Here is a 25701-nt window from a genome sequence, read left to right as displayed (position 1 = left end):
CTTCGTTACATCTACAACACAACTCGACACAACCACCATCCATCCAACTCCAATCCAACTCATACACTACACCCTTCTCTCCTCCGACCCATCCCCCCAAGTAATCCCGATCAATTGCGTGCATGCCCCCCTTCGTCTCGCGCAAGCGTGTCTCCGACGAGGATCCGCCCGCGCCCAAACGTCATAATGCGACGCCCGCCGCCGCCGCCGCCGCCGCACTCGACGACGACACCGACTCCTCCTCTAGCGACTCGTCATTAAGCGACGTCCCTGACGACTTACAAGACACTCCAAATCCAGGTACCACCAATGAAGATTTAGACGAGGACAGCGAGTCCGAGGAGGAGGTCGACTGGGAGGATGCGTTCGAGTCCGGCACCGCCAGCGCCAACACCAGCGCCGGGGCCGCCACGCCACTGACACCCTCGATCCTCGCTCCTCACCACCACCACCAACACCAGGACCTCGAATTGACCCTCGACAAGAACGAAGTCCACCTGGCCGACATCGTCGAGGGCAAGAAGGCCCCCTCCAAGATCGAGCGCCAGATCCGCATCACCACCCACTGCCTGCACGTGCGCTTCCTGCTCTACCACAACGCTCTGCGCAACGCCTGGGCGAACGACCCGAAACTCCACGAGATCCTCCGCCGGAAACTCCCACCTGCCCTGCACAAGGAAGTCAAGAAATGGCGTGTCTCGTCGGGGCTGGAGCTGCCAGAGCAGAAGCCGCCTGAAAAGAGACCAACCCGCAAGGGCAAGGGCAAGGGCAAGCAAAAACAGAGTCGTCCGTCTGAGCGGGACTGGACCGAGGGCTCCGAGCGGTTGGAGGCAGGACAGCCCGACATGAGTCGCGGGGACCCGATCATCCCACTGCTCAAGGTGCTGGCCGCCTACTGGAAGAAGCAGTTCACGATCACGGCGCCGGGCCTCCGCAAGCAGGGGTACCGACCGATGGCGCAGCTAGAAGCGCAGATCGCTTCCCTCCGGAAAGACGAGCACGATCCCGCCGTTCACGGGGAGCGGATCGCGGACCTCGACGAGTTCCGCCAGGCGGCCGAACGCATGCAGGGCTCGCGCGATCTGGGCGCGCAGCTCTTCACGGCGCTGCTCCGCGCCCTCGGCATTGAAGCCCGACTGGTGGCCAGCTTGCAACCGCTGGGGTTTGGTTGGACCAAAGCCGAGACCTACACCCCCAAGCAGCAACCGACCAAGCCTGCCGACACCGAGCCGACGACCGACGCATCGACTGCAGCGGCCGAGACGGACGAGGTCGTCGGCCTCGAATCCGACAGCAGCAGCGACGCCGAGACTAAACCGCCATCGCGCAGCAGCAACAGCAACCGCAACAGCAAGAACCCCAAGGGATACGACAAAGACCTCCCATTCCCGATCTACTGGACCGAAGCGGCCTCGCCGATCACGCACGAGATCATCCCGGTCGACGCGCTCGTCCTCCCCAACGCCGTGGCCACCACCCCAGAGCTACAAGCGGCCTTCGAACCGCGGGGCGCCAAAGCTGAGAAGGCCAAACAAGTGATCAGCTACGTGATTGCGTATTCCTCCGACAAGACAGCCAAGGACGTGACGACGCGGTACCTCCGCCGACGGACCTGGCCCGGCAAGACCAAAGGCTTCCGCATCCCCGTCGAGAAGATCACCATTCAGCCGCAAAACAAAAACAAACGCAGCCGCACCGCGGCCCCAACCGTAATCACCTACGACTGGTCGCGCGTCGTCCTGCGCATCTACGAGCGCTCCCCGCAGCACGAGACAGCCCTCGACACCCTAGAAAACAGCACCACGCTCCTCCCCAACCAACCCGAACGCAAAAACCCCACCACTAGTGACAAACCCACCGACACCCTCCAAAGCCTCCGCACCTCCCCCGAATTCGTGTTAGAGCGCTTCCTCCGGCGCGAAGAAGCCCTCCAGCCAGGGGCCCAACACATCCGCACTTTCACGTCGGGCAAAGGCCCCAAAGCCAAAACGGAACTGGTGTACCGCCGCGCCGACGTCGTGAAATGCCAATCCGCGGAGAGCTGGCACAAGGAAGGCCGGCAGATCCTGCCGGGTCAAACCCCCCTAAAACACGTGCCCATCCGCGCCGTCACTCTGCTCCGCAAGCGCGAGGTGGACGAGTACGAGCGCGAGACCGGCCAGAAGCCCAAGCAGGGCCTGTACGCCAAGTACCAGACGGAGTATATCATCCCCCCGCCCATCGTCGACGGCGTCATCCCCAAGAACGACTACGGGAATATCGACTGCTTCGTCCCGAGCATGGTGCCCCAGGGTGCGTGTCATGTCCCCTGGCCGGGGACGGTGCGCATCTGCAAGAAGTTGGGGATCGATTACGCGGAGGCCGTTACGGGGTTCGAGTTCGGGTCCAAGATGGCGGTCCCCGTGATTCAGGGGGTGGTGGTCGCGGTGGAGAATGAGGAGCTCGTTAAGGATGCATGGCGCGTGGAGGAGGCGGAGAAACGGAAGAAGGAGGCCCGCAAGGCGGAGGCGAGGATCTTGCAGACCTGGCGCAAGTTTTTGTTTGGGTTGAGGATTGCCCAGCGTGTGCGGGAGGAGTATGGGGGTGGGGATGAGGGCGAGGAGGGCGATCTGGAGAGGGAGGAGAGGAATCCTTTTACGAGGCAGGTGGTGGGGGCTGCTGCGGGGGGGCCGGATGAGAGGGATCCTGGGAGTGTGGGGGGCACGACACCGGGTTTTGAAGCTGGTGATGGTGGCGGGTTCTTACTCCCTGGTGAGGACGAGGAGGCAGATCGCGGCGGAGGCTTCCTCCTCCCTGGCGAGGGCGAAGGCGACTCGTCAGACCGAGGCGGAGGCTTCCTCCTTCCCGACCAAGAAGGCGAAGCCAACGACGAAGACGACGACGACGACAACGAAAAGGAAAAGCTGATCATCGTCCATCAACGTCGCAAACGGGCTACCCCGCCTCTAGCTGTTGCTGCTGATACTGATGGTGAAGACGACGATAGCGACGAGGAGATGACCGGGACCGGCGCCGGCGCTGGCTCCGGTAAATCCCAAGCAGACGCCATCTCGCTCAGCTCTTCCAGCTCCGACGAGGAACTGTCCCCTCCTCCGGACGAGATTCCCGACTCGGAAGACGACGATGACGAGTTCGTTGCCGAGTATAAACCGCCACCGACACGCAGACGCACGCGTGGTGGGGGTAGAGGCAGAGGTAGAGGCAGAGGTAGAGCGAGAGGGAAATGATGGCCTGCCTGCTTGCTTGCTTACAGCCCAGGCGCTTTCGGTGTATTTTTTGATCAGTGGCGTTGGTGAATTGGAACCCTAATCGGATCATGTAGAATAGACAGGTTGTGTATGGTGTACATTGGCGGGATGTGAAATGCGAAACATGTATTATATTATGATGTATGGGTCTGGTTTCTACTATTTATGTCATGGGTATAACTATCAATGTAAGCATGGCTCATGTACGGTCTATCACGCATCATCATCATAATCTTCGTCTGGAGGCCAACGGCGTCTGATCAAGGTACTCTCTCTCGAACTCATCCACATCTATGTCGGCACCACCCGAGCCGTCCAAGTCGAAGTCCCCGATCGGACTGATATGCACCGCCGGCGACGCGATAGGACTATGCGCGACGCGCGGCCGGGACTTGAACACACTGGCGTAGTCCGCTTCCTCGTTGAACAGTTCATCGCGCGGGGTGGAGGCCCGGCTGGGGGATGGTTGTTGTTTGCGAGGCGTCTCGAATTGGTTGACAGGGAACGAGGGTCGAGGTCGATGTGATCGAAATCGTTCCCGAGGCTTGGTGTGTGTAGGTGGGGGGACTAGAGACATCGATTTGCGGGTTCGCTCAACAAGGGTGAATCTATCGCTTGTGTTCGTGCCGGACTCGGGATCTTTCTCATCTAACGCGGAGCCATGATGGTCCTCTATCTGTGGTGGTGGGATATTCTCTTTCTTGGTCGTGTTAGGTTGCGCAGGTTGCTGTTGGGCGACAGGCGACGGTGTGCTGCTCTCTTCAGCAGGTGTGCTTTCCTCGGCCGGTGCGGAGGGAACAATGACAGGCATTTCGCGCAAATGTCTCGATTCGCTGATATGCCGACGATGTGTGGAAGGCCGATCATTGATGCGTGCGATGGCTTCTGTCATGGAGAACAGAAGGGCTCGGTCTTCGGCCTTCAAGGAGGCCCGTTCCACCGGCTCTCGGATGGCCCTGGAAATACTCGCCACGGTCAATGCTTGATGATCACGAAACACCATCGAGGGCTGTGTCTTCTGAGAGCTCGTCGAGTCTACGCGATTATGCTTCTGTATATCAGCGCTGTATTGACGCCAGCGCTGCACGCGGGCGCGCTGACGAACGACTCGTGACTCCAGGTCGACCAGCAGATCCGGCCTAGTGTTCGCGGTCAGGTCGTTGACGCTCGACTCCTTTGCTTTTGCCCAGGCGGACTCGAATGGGAGATCCAGGAAGCTATCACTGGTGCTCTGTGCGCCCGAATGAAGCAGTGTATCAACCCATTGCTCGCGGCCATGCCAATTGGCTCTGAGTTCGCCAGCCAACGCATCGAAGTCGACGTCATCACCAGATATCGGTGGCAGCTGCTCCGTCGAACGCTCATCCAGCTGGCGTTTTTTCAGGTCCAGCAGCTGAGAGAACTTCGCCTGTGCATCTCTCGCTCGATCGTAGTCGCTGCCGATATGGTTCAGGGAGGCCCGGTGTGCAATAATTAAAGGCAGCATCAGCTGATACTCCCGGAGGGTGAGGCCCTGAGCCATTGACAGGTTGGCAGCCACATTCTGAAGCCTGGAGTCCGATGAAGCAGCCAGCGATTTCCGTAAGACGGCCGTGGAGAATGAGGCAAGGAGCTCGTCGAATTTCTCGCCTCTACAATCGTCCAGCATTGACTTCCGAAGGATTATTTCTCTGCCTAGGTCACCTTGCTTCTTTAACTCGGAAAGCACGCGGAACAAGGCGGCGCGCAGATTGACGGATTGCAGCGGCTCGAGCGGAGGGAAGAAGGGGCGGAGTTTCTAGGCCATTGATCAGTCGGGGATGTTTGTTATGTCACAGGACAGCGACGACGTACATCGCGCGCGGTGTCGGGATCCCAGATGGTGACCAGCTGGTAGAGCGCCCATTCGACGAGCTTGAGGCGCTGGCGCTGGTTCTGCGAGGTATCGGCCAGCGATCGGAGGGTGATGTTGGGCCAGTCACGGTGCGTATCCAGCTGGAGCAGCCGGAGGTTGCGGACAAACACGACGAGGGGCGGCGGGGGGGACCAGTTCGGGGTTTTGGGACGGGGCGTTCGGGCTTGCATGATGAATTACATCTGGAGATGTTAGTTGCTGACAGTGAGAGAGAGAGAGAGTCAGAAGACAGACAACCTACCAGGGTACAGTGTAGAAGGGAAGAAAGTCACTCGAGTAACGGACGAGGAAGATAAGCGAGGCGCGAGAGCAGGTTGTCGGAGCCAACCCGGGAATATGAGGCGTCAAGTCAACAAAGAGCCCAAACGAGCAAATGGGTAGGTCTTGCCAGTGACCCCACGATGAGACCTGTCCAGCTGATCAGGATGAGCTCCAATTGCTGCTGCCACGACGGAGAGGGCTCCGTAGGAATTGAATTGGAAGCATATTGATGCTGAGATGAAGGCAGCGCAACTCAGCTCAGCTCAGCTCATTAGCAGGTTGTCTCCTCCTCCCCGATCGGTGGACCATCCGAAGCCAAACCCAATCAGGTAAACACCGCTTTTTCTCCCCGCGTTTGCGTTTCTCTTCCTTTCTCGATCTTGCGATTTCTTGCACCTCAGGCACCAAGGCCCAGGGCCGCCGTCACATGTGACAGGCGGTGGTAGCGGGCAGAACAGCGTTTCTGGCGCCCGGCTAACCGTCACAAAGAATCCCCCTCCAGAGAACATCCACCTACCCTTAAACTCGCTCTCCAAGCAAACCAGTCATCCCCGCTCTCAAAATGGGCTCCGAAACCCCCACCAACGCCCTCTGGACCACCCAGTCCGGTAAGTTTCAGGCACCAAAAAAAAAAAAAAAAAACAACATCACCACCACCACCACCACCACCACGCTCAAAACAAAACGAACCCAAACTAACTGAACCGCAAACAGTCCTCGCAACCCTCCCCCACCCGCCCGAAGAAAACGCCCGCACGCCGATCCCGTTCTTCCACCTCCTGGAGCGCCTGAAGACGACCAAGCGCGAGGGCTGGCGCCGGTTCGGCATCAACTCCGGCGAATCGATCTCGGACCACATGTACCGGATGTCGATCATGACGATGCTGGCGCCCGCGGCGCTGGCGCCGCGGCTGAACCTGGCGCACTGCATGAAGATGGCGCTGATCCACGACATGGCCGAGTCGCTGGTGGGGGACATCACGCCGGTGGACAAGGTGGACAAGACGGAGAAGGCGCGGCGCGAGGCGGACGTGATGGACTACATCGCCGGCACGCTGCTGGCCGGGGTGCCGGGCACGGGCCCCGCCACGGGGCAGGAGATCCTGGCCGTGTTCCACGAGTACGAGGCCAACGAGACGCTGGAGGCGCAGTTCGTCCACGACGTCGACAAGATGGAGCTGCTGCTGCAGATGGTCGAGTACGAGCGCGCCAGCGGCGTGGACCTGACCGAGTTCTGCCATGTGGCGGGCCGGATCCAGCTGCCCGAGGTGAAGGAGTGGGCGGCGACGGTCATACAGGAGCGGGAGGCGTTCTGGGCGGGGAAGAAGGCTGCCGCTGCCGCTGCCGCTGCCACTACTGCCAACGGGTCGTCGGCGGCGTGAAGCGAAAATGATGGTGCAATGACATATTCTCCGGCGTTGTTGTTTTGGCATGGGGGGGGGGGCGTTAGGAACCGCGATCACGATGGGAAAGCATGAACCATGAACCATGAAATTCGGATAGAGATTCATTACCGTTGAAGTTTATAGACTAGCATGGATGAAGAATCGATCATAGCCTCTACTACAGCAGTGTACATACTGCACTCTCTATACCACGGAATACTGTATATACAACCCCTCTCCCCTCGCAGAGGGGGAAAATCACTCCTCCTTCTCCTTCGCCATCTCCCCCATCAAAAACCTCGCCTCAGCTTCCATCTCCTCCAAACTCCTAGGATGTCTATCCTCATCATCCACCTTAGGAAACTTCCTCCTCCTTTCACCATTCTCCCCTTTGCCCTCCCCCTCCCCTTTCCCCTCCCCGTCCTCCCCTTTCTCCAACTTCCCCTCCAGAATCCGATTCAAATCCCCCTCCTCGCCCTCCAACAACTCATAAACAGCATCCACGCCGCCCCTGGCCTCCAGATCCCGGGCTCGCCTCGGGATCACATGCGCATGCACATGGGGCACGCTCTGGCCGGCGTCCACGCCATCTTGGATGGCGATGTTGAGGCTCGAGGCGCCGTAGACGCGCTCGACCATGCGGGCGACGCGGCGGACGGTCAGGAACAGATCGGAGGTCTCCATGGGCGTGAGGTCGGCGACGCGGGGCACGACGCGGCGCGGCGAGATGAGGACGTGGCCCGGGAGGATGGGCTTGAGGTTGACGAGGGCGTAGGAGTAGCGCGTCAGGTGGAAGACCTGGGTGGTGACGGGGAAGGGGCCGAAGTGGATGGGGCTCGCTTTGAGGATCGCGGTGGACATTTTGGTTGCTATTGCGGATGCTGCTGCTGCTGCTGCTGCTGCTGCTGTTGCTGACGCTGGGGTTGGCGGGGGCATTGTTGGTTGTTGTTGTGGTTGTGGTTGTGGTTGTGGTTCTGGTTGTGGTTGTGCGGTGGTAGTGGTGGAGGTTGGGGATGGGTTAGGTGGGGGATCGATTGGCATTGGGTTTATGGTCTGTTTGATTTGAGAAATTCTGGTAGTGAGAGAGGGTGGTAGGTATGTGAAGCTAGTAGATGTTGATGTTGATTGAAGAATCGCAGCGCAGGGTTAACGTAGGAACAACTCAGTGGAGACCCGATCGTCATAGCTCTGACTAGCTAAAAAAAAACAGCTCCGTCGCCGGACTTAGCCGGAGTTTACACCACCTTTACCTATACTTCGACTCTACTCGCCCGACTCAACAAATACAACACCATTAGGGTATCATTAATTCTTGCTCGAATTCGTATATTACATCGCTTTCCCACCTCCCTCGGATCCAAAATGACACAAATTACAAACCGTGGTATAGACACAAGGCATCACATAAAATCGGAAACAAGCGCGCTGCCGTACTTTACTCCTTCTGCGCCACCTCAGCCTCCGTGGTCTCAGTAGATGACTCGTCAGCTGCTGTCGGTTCCTCTGTCGAGGGTTCCTCCGTTGAAGCTTCTTCCGCGCCATGCTTTGCCTCTGCTTCGGCCTCCTTCGGCTGCTCCTCCTCCGCGGCTTCCTCCGCGGCTTCCCCCGCAGCTTCAGCGTTCTTCTCGGCCTTGCTCTCGGGCTCGAGCTCGGGCTCAGTCTCGGTCTCGGTTTGTGGTGCGGGCTCCGGTTCCTCCGCGTGTACCTCTGCAACAGTCACCTGCGATACGGGGCTACCGGGTGACGTTTGCTCAGCAGCCTGTTTGGGCTCTTCAGTAGCCTGCGGTGCCGGTTGCGGCTTGCTCTGGCCACCGGCAGCGGCGGCAGCGGCGGCCACTGCAGCAGTAGCGGCGGCCACAGCCTGCTGCTTCGGCTGCTCATCATCCTCAGCACTTTCATTGATGGTCGTCACCCCGGAGCTGATCGACGAGCTACCCTTGTGGCGCCTCGTGGTGGCGCCCGTGCTGATCGACGCGGGCTCCATACTGACAGGAAACGGCTCGTTCTCCTTCCGCAAGATCGTCACCCTCCGTCCATCCCCATGCTCCAACCCCGTCGTCGCCCCCGCCGCTGCCGCTGCCGCCGGGTGCTGCTGCTGAACAGTATCCAACCCCTCCGCCTCGGCCGGCACCGTGTAATTATCCTCTGGAATCAGACTGTACATGTCACAGACGGTCTTGAAGAAGATATAGAGTCCATCGTGACCCTCGACCTGCCAGAACACCTCCCGGTGCTGGAACCACGCATGCGCGAAGATGCGATACAGCCGGCGGAAGATGTTCGTCAGGTGCCGCATGCTCGCCTGGGCGCCGCCGCCGCCCTCCGCGCCCAGCGTCAGGCGACTGGGGAAGTATTTGGGCGAGGTGAGGATGTTGGTCGCCCAGTCGAGGGTGTGGCAGCAGTAGTCGATGGCGCAGCAGGCCTTGGGCGGATCGTGGACGGCGCAGAGGTACTGCCACTCGGAGGCCCGCATTTCCGGGCAGGTCTGCGCGGAGCAAGGGGGGGAGTCGGCGAAGAAGGCGACGATGAGGTTGTTCACTTTCATCGTCAGGAAGCGGCAGAGTTCGTACAGCCAGAGTGAGCGGTCGACGCCCTCCGGGGGCTCCGCCAGCTGGATCGCAACATCGCGGCTGATGGGAATAATGGTATCGGAGCCCTCAGGTCGCGTGAAGTGGTTATACAGGGCCTTGAGGTGTTCCTGAAGTTGGAAGGGGGAGTCGAGCTAGGCAAAGGGAGGCTGGGGGTCAGCAGGAGGGAACATAAGCAGTCTCGCGACCAAGCCCGGGTTGCAAAACTCATTCCATACCTGTGAAAGAGGAATCAACGGCGGACCAAAGGCCATATCGATGGCTCTAGTGCCCGGGCGGATGCGGCGAGTTGAACCATCCTCGGCGGTTTGCGAAGCGCCCAGCAATTGCTCAGTTTCGGAGTCGAAAGACTCGCCGACCGAGGGTGATTTGGGCCCGATCTGCACCTCAGTGAACGGGGGCGGGCTGGGTAAACGTGGGGAGCTGGCTTGCGAAACTCCCGCAGTAGCCATGACGGGTCAGAAAGAGAAAGGAGTGAAATTGAAAAAGACTAGTCTGGGTATGAGAAGGAATGAAGATTTTTAGAAAGAAAGCGAATGAGGGAGTAGTATTCCAGCCAGCTGGAGGGAGAGGGAAGAAGATTAGGTAGACGAGACGACGACAGCACTGCAAGGTCCGACGGGGGTCGATAAACAAGCCGCTAAGAGTTAGTAGATAAGATGCCGCGCGGGAAAGAAAGTTCCAGCCGCCGGTCGGTCATCACCGCCCAATAGACCGCCTTGTGCCCTAAGCCCTAGGGCCCTGCCTCATGGGGGAAAACGTCATTCCCGGAGCCATTCATCCCCGGCTTTTCTTCTACTACTACTGCGACTACTGCTACTACTACTACATGTATACATACTATATCTAAGTCCAACTCTTATACCTCCGCAAAGACCAACACCTACAACAACCCCTACAACCCCGCAACATGGACGACGAAGACGCCCCTCCCCAGTTGGTGGATGTATCCCAGCTGCCAGAGTCCGCGCCATCGACGTCAGAGGACACCCCGGAGGCTCAAGCCCGCGTGCCCATCACGCTTGTGACTGGTATGATGCGCGCGCCGCAATCCGTTATGCACCTCTACTTTCCTAGAGTAGTAGGAACAAACGCCAAGATAGAGACCCGTAGATTCTGATTTCTGTGTCATCACTTCATCAAGGCTACCTCGGAGCCGGCAAAACCACCCTCCTGAACTACATCCTTACCGAGAAGCATGGCAAGAAGATCGCCGTGATCATGAATGGTCAGTTCTATCTGTTAGCTCTTAGCGTTAGATGGTCTGAGGGTAATATACTAAGATCAAGTAGAATTCGGAGACTGTAAGTGTTAAGAGCTTGATCTTGAAAAGATCATGTCCTACATCAGCCCTGTTGCGGGGGACTTTGGCATTTCTGGCCGGTACTCACCCAAAGCGATAAAACAGCAACCGACATCGAAAAGCCCCTCACAGTCAACCAAGACGGTCAAGAGGTGACCGAATGGATGGAAGTGGGGAATGGCTGCATCTGCTGCTCAGTAAAGTGAACATCCCTCCTCATCCATCCCCACCCAAACAAAGACATTAACCCCCAAAAAAGAGACTCGGGCGTAATGGCCATCGAATCCCTCATGGCCCGCCGGGGCACCTTCGACTACATCCTGCTGGAGACCACCGGTCTCGCCGACCCCGGCAACATCGCCCCGATCTTCTGGGTCGACGACAACCTAGGCAGCAGCATCTACCTCGACGGGATCGTCACCCTCGTCGACGCGAAGAACATCCTGCATCTACTCGACGAGCCGACCCCGGAGGAGACGGTGTCCAGCCACACCACCACCACCACCACCACCACCAGTCAAAAACACGACCACCACCACCACCCCGCCAACACCCCCATCCTCTCAATGGCGCACATGCAAATCTCCCACGCGGACGTGATCATCCTCAACAAAGCCGACCTGGTCACGAGTCAGGAACTCGCGCGCGTCCGCGACCGCATCGTCGCCATCAACAGCGCCGCCCGCATCCACGTCACGGACCACAGCCAGACGCCGCGGATCGAGGGCGTGGTGCTGGATCTGCACGCCTACGACCACCTCGACGACGCGGCGGTCGATTTCGCGCAGAAGGGACACAGTCATATCGATCCGGTCAGTTTGACTCCTTCCCACCCCCGTCTTTGCCCTAAACCTATTTGATGGAAGAGACTCAAGGAATGAACTGACTTGATTTCCGATGGCGTCGTTCCATGGTGAAAAGGCGATTTCCACCATCGCGCTTACAACCCCCCGAATCACCCCGGCGCAAGTACCCCTCGTCGATGAGTGGCTGCGCTCGGTTCTGTGGGACTCGAAGCTCCCGGGGATCGCTGGGCGAGAAGCGCCAGCCACCACCAAGATGGACTTTGATATTCATCGGTTGAAGGGCATCCTTGCGATCGAGGATGGAACGACCCGGATCATCCAGGCCGTGCGGGACGTGTTTGAGATCCGGGATGCCGAGCCTGCGGAGGACTCCAAGACGCGGTGCAAGATTGTGCTGATCGGGCGGGGACTCGGGGCGGATGCGCTTCCATGGCAGCGCAATTTCGAGGAATATCTCAAGCGGGACCGGAAATGAGGGCAATGATTGAGATGATTAGGTCATGATGTGATGTCTGTGAGACCAGCTTCGGATAACCAGAATTCATGTCGAATGTGAGCACTGGCTAGACGCATAGGGGAAAGCTCAGGACTCAAGTCCAGAAGAACAGATGAGGGAATGATACCACGAAACCTAAGAAAGAACAACACCACTAAATTCATTTTCGAAATAATACAGTTGTTACTGGAAGGTTACGGACAACCACTGTACATAAACGGTCTCAACTGGCGCAGAGAAAGTAAACCCAAAATCATAGTCAGCCGTCTGGTCGTTAGTCATGAAAAGAGATGGAAAGACGAAACACCAAACGCCACCCAAGATTCTGAAGCTGCTGGAAAGTTCTGTCGTATCTGGTAGAGTAGTATCTCATGATGAAAAGAGAAGCCGGGCGAATTCAAAGAATGTCCACCGATCAAGCGGTATAGAAACCTTCAACAAATCAGGCTAGCCGAGATAACGTGGCAACTCCATTGCGCCATGTGCACGCTGAAAAGAAAAAAAAAAAAAAAAAAAAAAAAAGAGCAAATATCGAAAGATCGCTTTGAATCAAGGTAAATGTACAGTGCAAAATCGCTAGGGGTATCGCGCACTGTTGGGTCTCACGTCTGAGACCCACAAACATGACTGGAAACAACTCCTGTCTTTCCTGTGAAGGACTTTTCTAGATGCAATTCGCCGGTTACGTCTCATACACACGCCGATGTCTCTTCTTCGAGTGCTGGGTTGATCGGTAAATGAGAGTCACATAAGTAATTGGTGGGTTCGTGTAGGCTCTGGCGAGGGACATATCCCAGGGCGGAACGAATGCTGATGGGGGAATACTGGTCAGTCTCAGCATCCAACTTCTTCGCCTCGCGGGAGCTGATCGTGGGGTTGATAGGTAGAATCGAGTGCATGAGAGAAGAGACTGAACGCGACGATTCTTGTACGGACCAGTCTGGGTCGTCCATGAGAGCATGTCCGAGATCTGCCAATGGGGTCGGATACAGATCAGTCGACTGCGTGGCGGCCGACGAGATCGGAGATTCCTGCAGCCTCCCGTTCTCAGACAAGGTGTTTACTGAATGAGGCTTCAGCGAGTAGGCCGAGTTACAATCAACCTCATCGAGTTCACGAAACAGGTGAGCCGTATTCGAAGGCACATCATCCGCATGGTCTATAGTGTACTTGCGATAGCATCCGTCAATTCCTGGATCGAAGCCCAAGTCGTTCTCATCGAGTCCTCGAAGAGTTGTACCATACGACTCTTGGCCGTTCTCGAAGGTCGGTGGGTTCAAAACCCCTGTTGCAGTTGACCCTGAATATGCATATCCACTTGACCTCCGATGCTCTAACGGTGCTGGGCTACTCTCAGCAGTCACGTCCTCGTGTAGAAAAGACTGCTCCCGATCTCTATGCTCGGCGTCCTGCTCGCTACCAGGAGAAGGGCCAAACCGGTTGCTTGCATTCTGCAAATTCGTGCGACCGTCAGAGATATAGCTGCCGCTATCCATCGGGGGACGCTGTTGAGAGAGAAATGTCGCTCGGACGTCGTACATCGGCAGAGTGCTATTGTGCAACGCTACACCAAGACCAGTGTGCGTGGGAGGCATGCGGGAAACAGTCGCGGCCATCGCTCCTCGCTCGCGTGGAAATAGTCCCAGTAGTTCTTTTGCTGATAGTCGATGTCGAGGAACGGGGCTCAGACAGATCGAGACTAGCCTGCGGTAGTAGTCAGGCACATTCACATCTTCGCCTAGCATCAGAGGCCGTGGCTGACGCTCCGGTTCATCCTCCTCCATGGCCAAGGCCCATAGAGTCATTCCCAACTGGAAGATATCGGTCTTTACCCCAATATACATGGATATTCGCTGATTACTCTCGATCTTGGCGGCGATCTCGGGGGGCTCCCACCCCACTGGGCAACCCCGGCGATTGATATCAATGATCTTGGCGTTGTCGTCAGCGTCCACCACAATGTTTGACAAGGTGAAGTCTCCCTGCACGTAGCCAGCTTCATGAATCTCGCAAAGTCCACGGACAATCTGTCGTGCCCAGCGCTCCCGGCGTTCCCATGATATCGTACCCCGGTTCTCATATAAAAGGTCAACCAACGCACCCTTCTCGGCAAAGCCAATTAGCAGTCCTTTTACTATCTCTTCGTCATCATCAACCACGACTCCCTCCACCTGGACAACGTCTGGGATTCCCTGCAAGGCATGAAGGGCGTTGATTTCGTACAGAAACTCGTCTACCGTGTCGGGGCCAGGAATCTCCTTCTTGATGAATGTCTTGCCATCCAGCTGCACATTGTATACAAATCCCGACAAATGTGACTCGAAATGCAATTGGTTTTCGCGAACTAGCCGTGCTTCTGGTAAGTGCCCAATACAAGAAACTGGCGGGTAGGGTATTATCTCGTTGACATCCTCGGTGACGTGCACATGCAGCCGACCGTCTCGAGTTTCCAATTTCAGGTTGGTTACTGTGTCATAGAATTGGATCTCTGGCAATGATTCGCGGAGAGATTCGTAGATACGTGCACACTTGTCGCGTTGGTAGTGTAGCTCTCGGAGGTCCTGCTCCAGGGAATCGAGCGGCGCACCGCGATAGTCGCAGGATATGGTGACTCTCCGCCAACGGTTGGGCGTCTCTGCATAAGTGACGAAAAACTTTTCTCGCTCGGAGCGATCCCGAAAGTGCATGCTCAAATTCAGAATCCAACGCTTTTCCAGCTCCATCTCGAAAGTCTCGGTTGGTGGCTCCTCGGGAACATCGGTCATGTCAGGGTAGGGGTTCCATTCCGAGCGGATCTCGTTATCCTCATTCGTCTCGCTCGGGGGGTCAACCGTGGGCTCGTTCGGGTCTTCGCGCCACTGAACCTCGGGAGCGGACAATCTGGGGTCCAGGGTGGGCGGTGGGGATCGAGTAGTTCGCTGGGACTGAGAACTCAGGGGACGACGTCGGTCGGCGGAGACTGTCCGACGGGGTTCAAGTTCAGTTGGGGACAGCCGGTCGCGTCGCTCGGAATTCTGTCGTTTGAATGTTGTTGCCCGAGGCAATCCCACACCAACCTTGCGGGACAACCGACGAGTGAGATTATCGTGGGGCCTGCTTGGACGAGGGGGAGAGGACTTTGCGTCATGGTTGTTGTGGTGGTGATAAGAATGATGATGACTATTGTGGGCGGCCGGTGAATTGGGTTGTTTCGCAGTGGGGAACCCATTATTGTTGCCTGCGGGGGAAGATTGGGACGAAAGAAGGTCTCGATCATCGCGGCCCAGCCATCGCCGTAGACCCAGGCGATGCCACATACTCTGCTTGGGGCGTGGAGGGTCGGCCTTTTCTTCCAACAACAATCCCAACGAACTCATCATCGGACTACAGGAACTGTCTGCAATCGAGACAGCCATCCGGCACGGCACGGTCGCTAATCGGTCGTACAGAGAACAACTGAGACACCTGAGGGGTTGGGACCGTATTGTCCATAAGAATTGCCGACAGGATCTGTGACCGTTGTTCTCGACCACACTCTCAGGGGATGCACGGGCAGTGAGTCAACAAATTAGAGCAGATACGGAGAAGAGGAATGTGAAAAGAAAAAAAGAAAAAAAGAAAAAAAAAGAAAAAAAAGAAAAAAGAAATCGGTGGGTGGCAGGGCACAGAGGGTTAAAAAAAGCAACCAGGGGCCAAAAAGCAGAAGACCACCAGAATGTCACAGTACGGTTGAAGGAAGAGAAAACACCAATGGACTGCAGGGAACCAGATTTATGGGACGGGATGGAGGAGATATAGAAAAATTTTCCATGTAGCTATGAATCATATGAATGAATCAAATAAAGAATAAAGTACCGGTAGTAGAAATGATAGATAAATACGAAAAACGATCACCCTGGAGAAGTCGGTGTGAATTTGGGTTGCTGGCTAAGGTAGGCGCTGCTTTTGCCCAGTCCCACTGAGTGGTCACACAATGTCGTCGATGGTGGTAGTGATAATGATGAGGATGATGGCGATCGTAGGTGTTGGTTCCTGTCGTTGAGGTTTTGCTACTGAAAATCAAAGGCAGAGGAGGTGACAATGTGATCAGATACACCAGATATGGAGAAACCCGGAACAAATGAAGACGAAGGGGAGGGGGGAAAGAAGGATGACGAGGAGAGAGAAGCGACAGAGAAACGAAACAGCAAGACAGACTAGTCGGTTGTAGCCCGGCAGGAAGTCTAAGGCTGGTTGGGCTGAGATTTGCAACAAGAGATGAAAGGGAGAGAAGAGGAGAATAATGGGCTGAGTGGTTGAACTAGAGAAAAGAACAGAGAAATCAGTTGAAATCAATCGAGGCATGAATGATAAACGCCTGCAGGTGAAATGGAGAAGGACAGAAACAATTCCACCACCTATAAGAGATAGGAAGTGGAAGGGCGATAGAACATCACATAGAACAATTATAATTAGGTTAGTTGGTCACCACTACTGTGTTGCTTGCTATGAAGTCACTCTACTACCTATACTACCCATACTACCTATACCATACCTCCTCAGTAAATTAAACTAAACCAAACTAAACTAACAAACTAAACCGAACTCACTTAAATGCAACAAATCTGAGATCCAATGAGCAGCTTAAAATGCACGGCGGCCTGACCGACCGTGCCTGCCTGACTGATAATTAGAAGTAAACATCCACGGCAGCCTCAACCGAGAAGTAGAGCAAGGAGACAGGAGACAGGAGCCAGAAACCGACGATAGCCTCAATTCTTCATCCCATCGCACGGCATCTGAACTACTGCAGACGCACAGCCCAACTTCCTTCTCGAAGCCTGTCCCCGTTCGCTCGTTCCTCGCCCCGATTTCTCCGATCGTCCAAAATCAGAATATGCTTATAAGTTATACTCCTCTTTACATCCATCCCGCCGGGCTTCTTTTGTCTGTTCCGGAACGGACTCAATCATCCCCCTCCATCCATCACATTTCCGACTACGACGTTCAGGTTCAGGTTGACACCATCGGGACTAATCGCAATGACGAACGATGCGGACCATATCGCAATATTAACTACCACCTGGGATTTCCAGGGTACCCGAGCGTATCGCGCAGACCAGCTTGAAAACCAGCCACGCTGTACAAACAACCAGCCGCCCCGGGGGGGTGGGGGTGGGAGCGAGCATGCACCTGGCAGGGCAGAAGATAGAGCTTCTCTGTATGGCTCTGTACTGTAGTACTCCGTACACCTGGATCCAATCGCCCGGCAAAGATAAGTGACGATGGTTCGTCTTTATACTTCAAACGGCCGGTTTCCCAACTTGAGTATACCTCGTCATCATCGTCACCTACATACAGCAAACAAGAAACAGAAACAAGAAAGAGAGTGCCCCTTCAACACCACTAATCATGCTGCCTTCCCCATCAACCACTAACACTCAGGATTGGTTTAGACTTTTGCTTGATAGAAAGTGAAGCTTCCACTCAGATAAGGAGAAATCCGAACTGCAAACATCTCGTTCAATCGCCGGCCACGATGATGCAGCCAATCACTCTTGTCCAGTTCAGGCTCCCGGGCGGTTCCATAACCTACAGTACTAGACCTCCCGCTTACATTCATTTACCTTAATGCTTCTGCAATGTACGGAGTATAGGCAAGTATAAACCGAATGACCATGGAGAAATAAGTAGGGATAAGGTAGTAAAGCAAGTACCCTAGTAGTCCAGCGTCCAGCACTAACTATGCAGGCCACTCACTCACCTCCCACTTGCACTTGCCCCTCCATTACTTATCTACCTCCCCTCTATACAACGACAACACAGCCTACCCTCGCAGCACAGTAACCCTCTATAATAATTCATATACACCCCCCCCCCCCCCCCCCCCCCCCCCCCCCCCCCCCCCCCCCCCCCCCCCCACCCAACCCCCCCCTCCCCCCAGACCTCAGAAACCCAGAAGCCACCAAACGATCCGAGCCACGCTATCCCCCCGTCCCCTCCTGCCTCACATCATCAAAACCTCTCACCCCATCCCGATAAGCCGTGGAAGCGGAGAATCCCGGATCAAACAGCACTGCACCTCCAATTATGGCAACTGCCCCTCCTACTCGCCTGCATATGTATGCTTCCCTGTTGCATGGAACGTTTTCCAGTGGTGCAGACAGCATTCGTTCCCCTCGACCATGATCCGTTTTCTCTGCCATCATCGCAACTCGAACTAGTCCCCACGGCAATTCTTTCGTTGTCCACAAAGAACTCGACGGTAGTCTATGCTAGGTGAGGTGTACATGAACTACCCGGCAAGAGTAAGGTTAGTCAAATGTATCAGCACGAGCAGCCAATCTCAGCTGCCAACCAAGTATACTCCTCCAAATCATCTACCCGCTATACGTATACGCTACCCCCAGCACAGACAATAGACTACCACACTCACGCTCCTCGAGAGAGAAGAAAGCAGCAGACGGTGTGACCGTGCCGTACAATGACTTCATCGGTGCAACACCAAGTAAGTTATTCACTCCCTACCCAGGTACAGCACAGCACAGCACCGTCCAGCTAGCTAGCTAGCTAGCTGACTACCAGGGAAGCTGGGGTAGGCCAGGCCCCATGTGTTTGGGTTGGGTGGGATTCCGACGGATGGGATTGGAAATTGTACGTATTTCTGCCTACGTACGGGTTGGCGTGTTTTTCTTTTTCTTTTTCTTTTCCTTTCCCTTTCTCTTTTTCTTTGGCGAAAGGGGCCTGAGGTCTTTTAGCTGGATGCTGTTAATGAAGCAGAACGGGAAGGGGAGGGAAGGGCGGTGCTCGAGGTGATTCTGCGGATGGGCTTGTACGTTGATATCGGATAGCCGGGTTACTGATTGAGCTTGGAGTGGGGGGGTGGGGGTGTGTGATACAGGTTGGTGGTGGGAATTGTCAAGGAGCAGACGATTCAGGACATTCTTTCTGTTCATAGGGGGCTTCTACCGGGGGGGAGGGTGCGGTTGACAGTTTTCAGTCCTAGTGTAGGCTCCAGTTGCTGGCAGCATAGATCCACTGCTCGATCCAGCCAGCAATGGGAGCTGACTTATTCAGATTCCTCGTGCACAATTATCGTCTCGTTCTAGGCCTCGAATAATACGGTCTACAACTAGAGCTCGACCTTCGCGCATGATGTATTTTCATACTTCCTTGAGTACATGCAGAATCAGATAATTCGTTTTGTGACCAGTGCATGACTAAAGTAATACCTGCTTGATGTCAATCAAGAACAAGTAGCAGGAATAGATCAGGACTGAGACGGCCCCATGAACCGACACGATGAGATTCCATGAACGGAGCAGTAGTATTAACGAAGAATGGACTTCACAAAGCAGAAATGAAAACCAATACTAATGGGGACTAGCAAACAAAATGAATTCGACACAACTGCAGAGATGAAAACGCCCTGATGCAAGATATTTCAGTGATTCGTTCCATGCGTCTATCATACTTCATGACCCGTCCATCGATATATCAACTAGGAAAGTGGGCAGGGCGTCTTATTTCCAGGCGTTGAGTCCCGCCCAGGGATCATTCGATGAGCCCGATTGTCCCTGTGACTGTGACGACTGCGACTGAGCCTTGTGATGTTGAGTTGCGCCGTATGGCCGGCTTTGAGCATAGCCGCCAGGGCCGGATGGAAAGGGGCCGGAACTCGAAGGGTAGTTTGTCTGCTGAGGTCGAGGTGGCGGAGGTGGCGGAACGTAGCCCTGTGGTAAGAAAGCAGACGGGGCTGCAGGAGGAGTGGGCCCGCTGTAGCTGCTGAATGGGGTAGGGGTAGAGGAGTAGAATTGCTGGGCTGGAGGCGGCGAAGCGGCCGGTGGAACAGGATAGGCCATGGGATTATAACCCTCCGACAAAGGTGCTGCTGCTCCTTGCTGGTATGGTTGCCCGGGATGGTAAGGCATGCCAGCGGCACCATGGGTCATGTACTGCCCATAGGGAGCTGGAGAATGGGACAGAGGAACGCCATGCTGTTGCCCGGGAGGAAATGCTGGTGAGTTCTTCGGCGAGGCGAGAGATGGGTTGTAAGCAGGCGTCTGCACCGCTGGAGGCGGCGACTTGGCCTTGGACGGGGGTGGGGGGGCCATTGCCCCTGCTGAAGGCGGTCCAGGTGTGGTGGTCTTGGGCTCGGTCGACAGGCGTTCCATCAACTGCCGCAATTTCTCCCGCTCGCGATCTTCCTGCTCTGTGGCACTGTTCGCTCGCTCGCGTTCGATCTGCCCAAGTAGCTGAGCTCCTTCAGAACGACGGTTGTTAATAAACGCTTCGACGTTTTTCTTCAGATTCTCCACCGTCTCGGCCATCTCATTGTAGAAAGTCTGGGCTTGAACTGTTCCCGAAAGCAAACCATTGAAAGCATCATACACTTTTTTGTATCGAGCCATGACCGTATTGCGTTGACGTGTGATGGCTTCGTACTTCGACTGCTCAGATCTCACTCGCTTATCTTGGAGCAGATCCCCGTAGATCTTGGTCAGCTCTTTCATGAGGGAGGCTTGTTTATGGTTGGCCTGAAGCAACCGATTCTGATGCGGACGGAATTTCTCCAATTCGGCCTCGAAGAGCTGGCTCTCTTGCCCAGTGATCGATTTCTTGTTGAGAATCAGGACATTAGATATGTCATCGTTGTGAACCTGCAAAGAATCCATTTTAGCTCCGGTGCACTGAATCAACTATCAATGATGACTTACCTTCTCCTTCAAATCCTTCAGAACTTGTGATCGCTCCCTCTTGACTAAGTTCAGCTTCTTCAAGATGGCCTCGACCCGGGCGATCTGTTCCGACACAGAGGGGCTGCCTTCGTCGTAAACATCATCTAGCAGATTCCCCTCCGGCGTGGAGGCGTAGGGACTTCCTAGACCATTCTTTCCCTTGCCGTGTTTCGACCCAGCTTTGATCATGGCACGCTGGAAGAGGACGTCAGCTTCGTCGGTTTCTCCTGCAGAGCGCATTTCGTCGAAATCAGCCTCATACTGCCGTAGCGTAGACAGCAGCTGGGCGTCGCTTGCGCTAGCCTCGTTGATAGTGTCGCGGTATGTCCGAATGTCTCCACGAAGGGTAGTATTGAGCCTTGCACTCGGCTGCTGACTCCAATCGGCGCCGTATTTGGAGCGCATCTTCTCACACACGCTTTCTTCCAAGTCGAGCTTCTTAGAGCACTGGTCCAGTTGTCCAAGGATCTCCGATTTGCGGTCCTGCAAGTCATCAAGCGCTTTGATGAAAGGCTGATGACCAGCAAGTTCCTGGCACCATCTTCTGAACTCTTCATCGACCTCCATTTCTTGATCCATCCCGCCTTTGAGAATATTAAGGCTTCCGGGAAGTTTGAGATAATCCAAACTGGCAGCCATTTCCCCGTTGGCCATTTCGACCTTTTCGGTCTCGGCTCGGATAAGCTTGGCCTTTTCTTCGTCGTAGAGACTAGCTGTCTCGGTGACGGACATGGGAACTAATTTCTGGAAGATATCCGGGCCGATGATCCGTTGAATGTCCTGGCCCTGGTAGAGTTCGCTGACTGGAATCGCCTTTGCCGCTGGTAATTTGGCGACAGCAGACAGGCCTGCTTCGCTGGGAACGGGCTGGTGGTAGATGAAATCATTGTCTTTCTTGAATACCGTAAGCTTGGCCTGTACATTAGCTAGGTGGAACTTGACAACGTCAAGCAGATTTGTGCCTGATTCTGAGCTGAGGTTTGTGTTTGGCGAAACTGATGACGGGAATGACTTGGCCCATCCCATCGCGGCTGTCGAGTTCTTTTCCGCAAATTGCAGTCGAGCAATGGCCACACCATGAGATCCACTTTCACTGTCCGCGAGGGCTTGGTAGTACGATGCGACGGAGGCCATGTGAGCCGCTTTGGTCTGAACAACGATTGACCAGACTTTGTCAAAGATCCCCTTGCAAAACTCCTGGATCGCCTCGGCGGCCTGAGAGTAGAGGTAGGCCGACTGGCTGGCCAGTTTCGCCAGCAGCCCAGCCTTCTTGTTGTCCGCAATCTGTTTCTCCAAGAATACTTCCTGACTCTGCGCGAGAGTAATGTGGATCAAAGCCTTGACCGTCTCCCGGTTCAGATCGGTCGAGGGCGCATGGAGAAAATTCTCGTTGATATAGGTGAACATGCCAGCAGAGGCCTGGAAAGAGTGATAGGCAGTCTTGAGGCCTGCGTCCTCGGCGCGATTCTGGTTGGCCGCATGACAAGAGAGCACGGCAGAGATGTTGAAGATGATGGAAGCCTTTTCGTAGGCGAGAGAGTACTGGGATGTGGGTTTATGTGTGAAAGCGTCGTACCTGGTAAAAATTGTGACAGTATTTTAGTAGATGCCCGGACAGGGAATAGGGAATAGCAGAAGCCCAATCTCGCATTGCGTACCAGGTAAACGATATCTTGATATGGTTCTCATCCACTGGGAAGCGCAAGTCCAGCAGCTCCAGTTGACCATAGTAGCGATACAGTAAGTCGCGACCCGTCGCACTGTCTTTCCCCGCGCCCCTCATGTCCTGGCGCAAGCGGTTGAGAGTGGCACATTCTTGACTGTAGCGATCGGGATCTTCACCATAACTTTGACGAATGTAGTCCTTCAGGGGTCGAATCCAATCGATTTCGTTGGTCTGCTTCAGCGGACACGAGATCATGGGCGACTGAACCATCTTGCTCATGTGTAGGAGCGGGGAGCTCCCATTAAAGGCGGAGAAGAGACGGGGAGCGAAAGGCGAGGGGAGATAGGGCGAGAAATGACAAGGTATCTTCTGTCAATGACTGCGATGGAGGGGGAGGGGCGGTGATGGAGGCGAATAATGACAGACGGGAACGGGCGGGACTGTGGGGTAAAGTCCAGTTGGTTTTTTCGGAGAATGGGAAACAGAGATGGTGGCTGGTAGGAATATCGAGATTAGTTCGATTGGGATGGGATGGGATGGAATGCCACTGCAGGCAGCACACACGGGCAGTAAGACCGCCCGATGACGACGGCGGTGAAGCGGAGGAGGGGTGCTTCTACTACTTCAAATAGCAGGCAGACAACAGCTTCAACCGTAGCAACACTCAAATCAATCAAGAGGTGTGTGATATTCGTGTGAACTTGCAAATAAGAAACAATTAGCAGTCACATCCACCGACTATCATGATCATCATATGGTGAATAGTGGGTAAGAAAGGGGGAATTTGGCAGAAGATCTGATTTAAGTTATTGTATTGTGGTAATGGCAGGCTGGGGATGGCTGGATTGGTCTCCAAGCTAACCGCCCGCCGTGACGAACAAGACAGGCACACCCACTCTCTGCCGCAGTAGCACCCACCGCACCCACCACACCCACCTATCCTTTCCGACTCCCAAATTTGGTCCCCTCAACTTCCCGTCTCCGCCCGCTGATTGTTCGATGTATGTATGTTTGGAAGAGAGAGAGGTCTGATATGATTTTTCTAATCGTACATACATCAAGTTACATACACTTGAAAGGATTGCTCTATCCACGCACTGATCAACAAGCATCCAAAAACAACAAAATATATAGAAACTGGCATGGAAATCATCCCAACATGCAGAATAGCTCAAGGAACCCCCAGTGTCGCCGGCGCTATGATAATCGTCCGAAATAAATACAGGTAAGAATTGAAGAAGGGAGGTCGTCCGGGACCACGACCTTGGGAATATCAGTTATACATCACGTTCAGCTGGCGTTGCGCCTTTCAGTTCGAGCCCGACTTCTTATCACCATCGGACTTGTGGGAATCGCCATTGTCTTTCTTGCTGGCATCGGAGTGGTTCATAAGCTTTTGCCAAGCGGACTTGAGGAAGCCCGGGTGCTTGGAGTCGTCAGTCGAGGCGCCGGGGCTAGACGGGGCACTGAAAAACGGTCAGAGGAAAAGTGAACGAAAAGGCAGTCAAATCCAACCAAGAATATGCTTACCCATCCTTATCCTTGGGGATATCCATGATACGCTTGGCAGTTGTATCGCCCATCTCGTCCGCAAGAACCTCAAGAATCGTTCGCTGATTACTGGTCAAGTACTTGGGCATGGCAACCTTAAATTCGACCTTCAAGTCACCCGTGGGGCTGAAGTTGCGGCTTCGACCACCCAACTTCTTCATGCCCATGCCGGACAAGGTAATGCGGTCGCCGGTGCCAGTACCCGTACCAACCTTCACCTTGACCTCGCCATCCAGGGTAGGCACCTTCACTTCGCCACCCAGAAGAGCGGTGGTGAGAGGGATGGAAGCTGTGTAAAGAATGTCGGACCCAGCGCGGCTGAATCGGTGATCAGGAGCGACCCGAATGGACACATAGAGATCACCGCGTTGCGTACGGGAGCCTGCGGGAGCTGCAGTACCAGTGGGCGGGGCATCACCTTCCCCGGAGATTCTCAGACGCATGCCGTCCTCGACACCTCCCGGGATATCCACCTGAACGGTCTTCTTGTCCCTAACCACTCCATTGCCCTTACAAGACCCACATTCAGATCCTCGGGGCACAGTCATGCCCAGTCCACCACAAGCGTCGCAAGTAGCTGCCACCTGGAAGCCACCCTGCATCATGTGTACTCGGGTGCCGGATCCGTTGCATTGACGACACTGGGTACGTTTGGCACCCTTCTTCAATCCCTCTCCGCTGCAGGTGTCGCACTCTTTCAGAGGGGTAATCACAATGTCCTTCGAAGTGCCCTTCGCGGCCTCCATGAAGGAGATGCTGGTCTGAACCTCAATATCTTCACCCACAAGAATCTCCTGGAAGGGTCCCCGGCGGCCTCGACCAGATCGGCGAGCGCCCCCAGTGAAAGCGCCAAAAAGATCTTCGAAGTTGATGTCGGCCGAGAAGCCTCCACCAAAGCCACCACCAAATCCATGAAAGCCTCCGGCGCCAGCAAACGGGTTGCCGCCACCGAATGGATTGCCGCCGCTGGGATCGAAACCGCCGTTCTGGTCAAAAGCAGCGGAACCGAAGCGGTCGTAGTTTTCGCGCTTCTTGGGGTCGGACAAAAGCTCGTATGCCGTTTGCGCCTCTGCGAACTTCTCTTTCGCGTCGGGTTCCTTGTTGGTATCCGGGTGATATTTCTTCGCCATTCCATAGTAAGCCTTCTTGATCTCTGATGCAGAAGCGCTTTTGTCGACTCCTAGGACTTTGTAAGGGTCGGAGACAGCCGCGAGCGGAGCAGTTGTATGAAAAGTCTGCAAGCCAAGGGGGACTCATGTTAGTGCGCAGTCCAAACTTTCGCAAGAAGACTTGGCCGGTTAATGCCTGGATAACTTACCCTAGTTGTTGAAGGAACTGCAGGTTGCTTCTTGCTGCAGGCACCATCGCGCAAGCGCTTGTTGCTTGAAGAAGCGGTAGAGGCATGATAGGTCCGGGCCGGGGTTGAGGACCGGATGGTGGTGGAGGGACTCTGCTTGGAGTATTGCCGCGAGGTCCGCAGTAAACGAGCGGGGAGAGCCGCGGCTTTGGGTATAGCGGCAGATGTAGCACTCATTGTGGAAGACAGCTAAGCATCAAACAAAACGCAACAACGGGAAATGGAGTGTAGGAGAAGGAGAAATTTGAATTGGCGGAAGCTGGTTTGAGAGGAAGAAGAAGAAGAACCACCGGGGACCTTTCTTGAAGCATCGACCGCCTCCTGATGGGGAAGACGTTTGGAAGCTTCGAGTCGTTCCGGCTCGAAAAAGTTTCCCGATCGGAACAACAAGGTTCCGAACAGCAGCGATGATGAAAGCTTGCGCTTGCTTCGGTAATCAATCACTCGACC

At 55.1% G+C, this 25701-nt stretch overlaps 8 protein-coding genes across 8 annotated transcripts; 3 read left to right on the top strand and 5 right to left on the bottom strand.

Annotated features, from left to right (window-relative positions):
- Positions 1-29: 29 nt before the first annotated feature.
- Positions 30-3354, top strand: BO66DRAFT_432306 (Rad4 family protein). Its single transcript, XM_025650633.1, has one exon. The coding sequence runs from the start codon at positions 123-125 to the stop codon at positions 3225-3227; it is 3105 nt and encodes a 1034-aa protein (XP_025498884.1). The 5' UTR covers positions 30-122; the 3' UTR covers positions 3228-3354.
- A 43-nt stretch (positions 3355-3397) lies between these two features.
- Positions 3398-5646, bottom strand: BO66DRAFT_359907 (uncharacterized protein). Its single transcript, XM_025644983.1, has 3 exons — positions 5384-5646; positions 5082-5324; positions 3398-5025 (listed from the first exon to the last, which is right to left on the bottom strand). Exons 2-3 carry the CDS (start codon positions 5310-5312, stop codon positions 3475-3477), a joined length of 1782 nt encoding a protein of 593 aa, XP_025498883.1. The 5' UTR covers positions 5313-5324; positions 5384-5646; the 3' UTR covers positions 3398-3474.
- Positions 5647-5729: 83 nt separating this feature from the next.
- On the top strand, positions 5730-6871 carry BO66DRAFT_395805 (HD domain-containing protein). Its single transcript, XM_025648313.1, has 2 exons — positions 5730-6011; positions 6118-6871. Exons 1-2 carry the CDS (start codon positions 5966-5968, stop codon positions 6783-6785), a joined length of 714 nt encoding a protein of 237 aa, XP_025498882.1. The 5' UTR covers positions 5730-5965; the 3' UTR covers positions 6786-6871.
- A 175-nt stretch (positions 6872-7046) lies between these two features.
- On the bottom strand, positions 7047-7649 carry BO66DRAFT_334887 (HIT family protein; the record flags this gene model as incomplete). Its single annotated transcript, XM_025644222.1, has 2 exons — positions 7047-7161; positions 7228-7649. The coding sequence occupies 2 exons, from the start codon at positions 7647-7649 to the stop codon at positions 7047-7049; spliced, it is 537 nt and encodes a 178-aa protein (XP_025498881.1).
- A 432-nt stretch (positions 7650-8081) lies between these two features.
- On the bottom strand, positions 8082-9944 carry BO66DRAFT_395804 (Mob1 family protein). Its single transcript, XM_025648312.1, has 2 exons — positions 9595-9944; positions 8082-9510 (listed from the first exon to the last, which is right to left on the bottom strand). The coding sequence occupies exons 1-2, from the start codon at positions 9826-9828 to the stop codon at positions 8224-8226; spliced, it is 1521 nt and encodes a 506-aa protein (XP_025498880.1). The 5' UTR covers positions 9829-9944; the 3' UTR covers positions 8082-8223.
- A 247-nt stretch (positions 9945-10191) lies between these two features.
- On the top strand, positions 10192-12111 carry BO66DRAFT_219780 (CobW family GTP-binding protein). Its single transcript, XM_025642669.1, has 6 exons — positions 10192-10407; positions 10521-10604; positions 10669-10680; positions 10785-10881; positions 10939-11491; positions 11601-12111. The coding sequence occupies exons 1-6, from the start codon at positions 10287-10289 to the stop codon at positions 11958-11960; spliced, it is 1227 nt and encodes a 408-aa protein (XP_025498879.1). The 5' UTR covers positions 10192-10286; the 3' UTR covers positions 11961-12111.
- Positions 12112-12415: 304 nt separating this feature from the next.
- Positions 12416-15376, bottom strand: BO66DRAFT_415460 (uncharacterized protein; the record flags this gene model as incomplete). The annotated part of the gene is made up of 2 exons (XM_025649538.1): positions 12416-12470; positions 12681-15376. 2 exons carry the CDS (start codon positions 15374-15376, stop codon positions 12416-12418), a joined length of 2751 nt encoding a protein of 916 aa, XP_025498878.1.
- Positions 15377-19088: 3712 nt separating this feature from the next.
- Positions 19089-25570, bottom strand: BO66DRAFT_423807 (BRO1-domain-containing protein). The gene is made up of 6 exons (XM_025650131.1): positions 25213-25570; positions 23874-25129; positions 23669-23809; positions 22336-22638; positions 20657-22253; positions 19089-20599 (listed from the first exon to the last, which is right to left on the bottom strand). Exons 1-6 carry the CDS (start codon positions 25426-25428, stop codon positions 19463-19465), a joined length of 4650 nt encoding a protein of 1549 aa, XP_025498877.1. The 5' UTR covers positions 25429-25570; the 3' UTR covers positions 19089-19462.
- Between the last annotated feature and the right edge of the window lie 131 nt (positions 25571-25701).

Source organism: Aspergillus aculeatinus (assembly GCF_003184765.1).
Source record: "Aspergillus aculeatinus CBS 121060 unplaced genomic scaffold BO66scaffold_69, whole genome shotgun sequence".
In the NCBI taxonomy this organism is placed as follows: domain Eukaryota; kingdom Fungi; phylum Ascomycota; class Eurotiomycetes; order Eurotiales; family Aspergillaceae; genus Aspergillus; species Aspergillus aculeatinus.
This window is presented reverse-complemented; position numbering and strand designations above follow the sequence as displayed.

Excerpts from the sequence above, each read along its gene's own strand:
- BO66DRAFT_432306 (XM_025650633.1), top strand. The coding sequence starts at position 123 with ATGCCCCCCTTCGTCTCGCGCAAGCGTGTCTCCGACGAGGATCCGCCC.
- BO66DRAFT_359907 (XM_025644983.1), bottom strand. The coding sequence starts at position 5,312 with ATGCAAGCCCGAACGCCCCGTCCCAAAACCCCGAACTGGTCCCCCCCG. Across the intron at positions 5,026-5,081 it reads ATCCCGACACCGCGCGCGAT|AAACTCCGCCCCTTCTTCCC; the intron begins GTACGTCGTCGC and ends TCAATGGCCTAG.
- BO66DRAFT_395805 (XM_025648313.1), top strand. The coding sequence starts at position 5,966 with ATGGGCTCCGAAACCCCCACCAACGCCCTCTGGACCACCCAGTCCG. Across the intron at positions 6,012-6,117 it reads CCTCTGGACCACCCAGTCCG|TCCTCGCAACCCTCCCCCAC; the intron begins GTAAGTTTCAGG and ends AACCGCAAACAG.
- BO66DRAFT_395804 (XM_025648312.1), bottom strand. The coding sequence starts at position 9,828 with ATGGCTACTGCGGGAGTTTCGCAAGCCAGCTCCCCACGTTTACCCAGC. Across the intron at positions 9,511-9,594 it reads CGTTGATTCCTCTTTCACAG|CTCGACTCCCCCTTCCAACT; the intron begins GTATGGAATGAG and ends CCCTTTGCCTAG.
- BO66DRAFT_219780 (XM_025642669.1), top strand. The coding sequence starts at position 10,287 with ATGGACGACGAAGACGCCCCTCCCCAGTTGGTGGATGTATCCCAGCTG. Across the intron at positions 10,882-10,938 it reads TGCATCTGCTGCTCAGTAAA|AGACTCGGGCGTAATGGCCA; the intron begins GTGAACATCCCT and ends CCCCCAAAAAAG. Across the intron at positions 11,492-11,600 it reads GACACAGTCATATCGATCCG|GCGATTTCCACCATCGCGCT; the intron begins GTCAGTTTGACT and ends CATGGTGAAAAG.
- BO66DRAFT_423807 (XM_025650131.1), bottom strand. The coding sequence starts at position 25,428 with ATGAGTGCTACATCTGCCGCTATACCCAAAGCCGCGGCTCTCCCCGCT. Across the intron at positions 25,130-25,212 it reads CAGTTCCTTCAACAACTAGG|ACTTTTCATACAACTGCTCC; the intron begins GTAAGTTATCCA and ends CTTGGCTTGCAG. Across the intron at positions 22,254-22,335 it reads ATCAAGATATCGTTTACCTG|GTACGACGCTTTCACACATA; the intron begins GTACGCAATGCG and ends AATTTTTACCAG.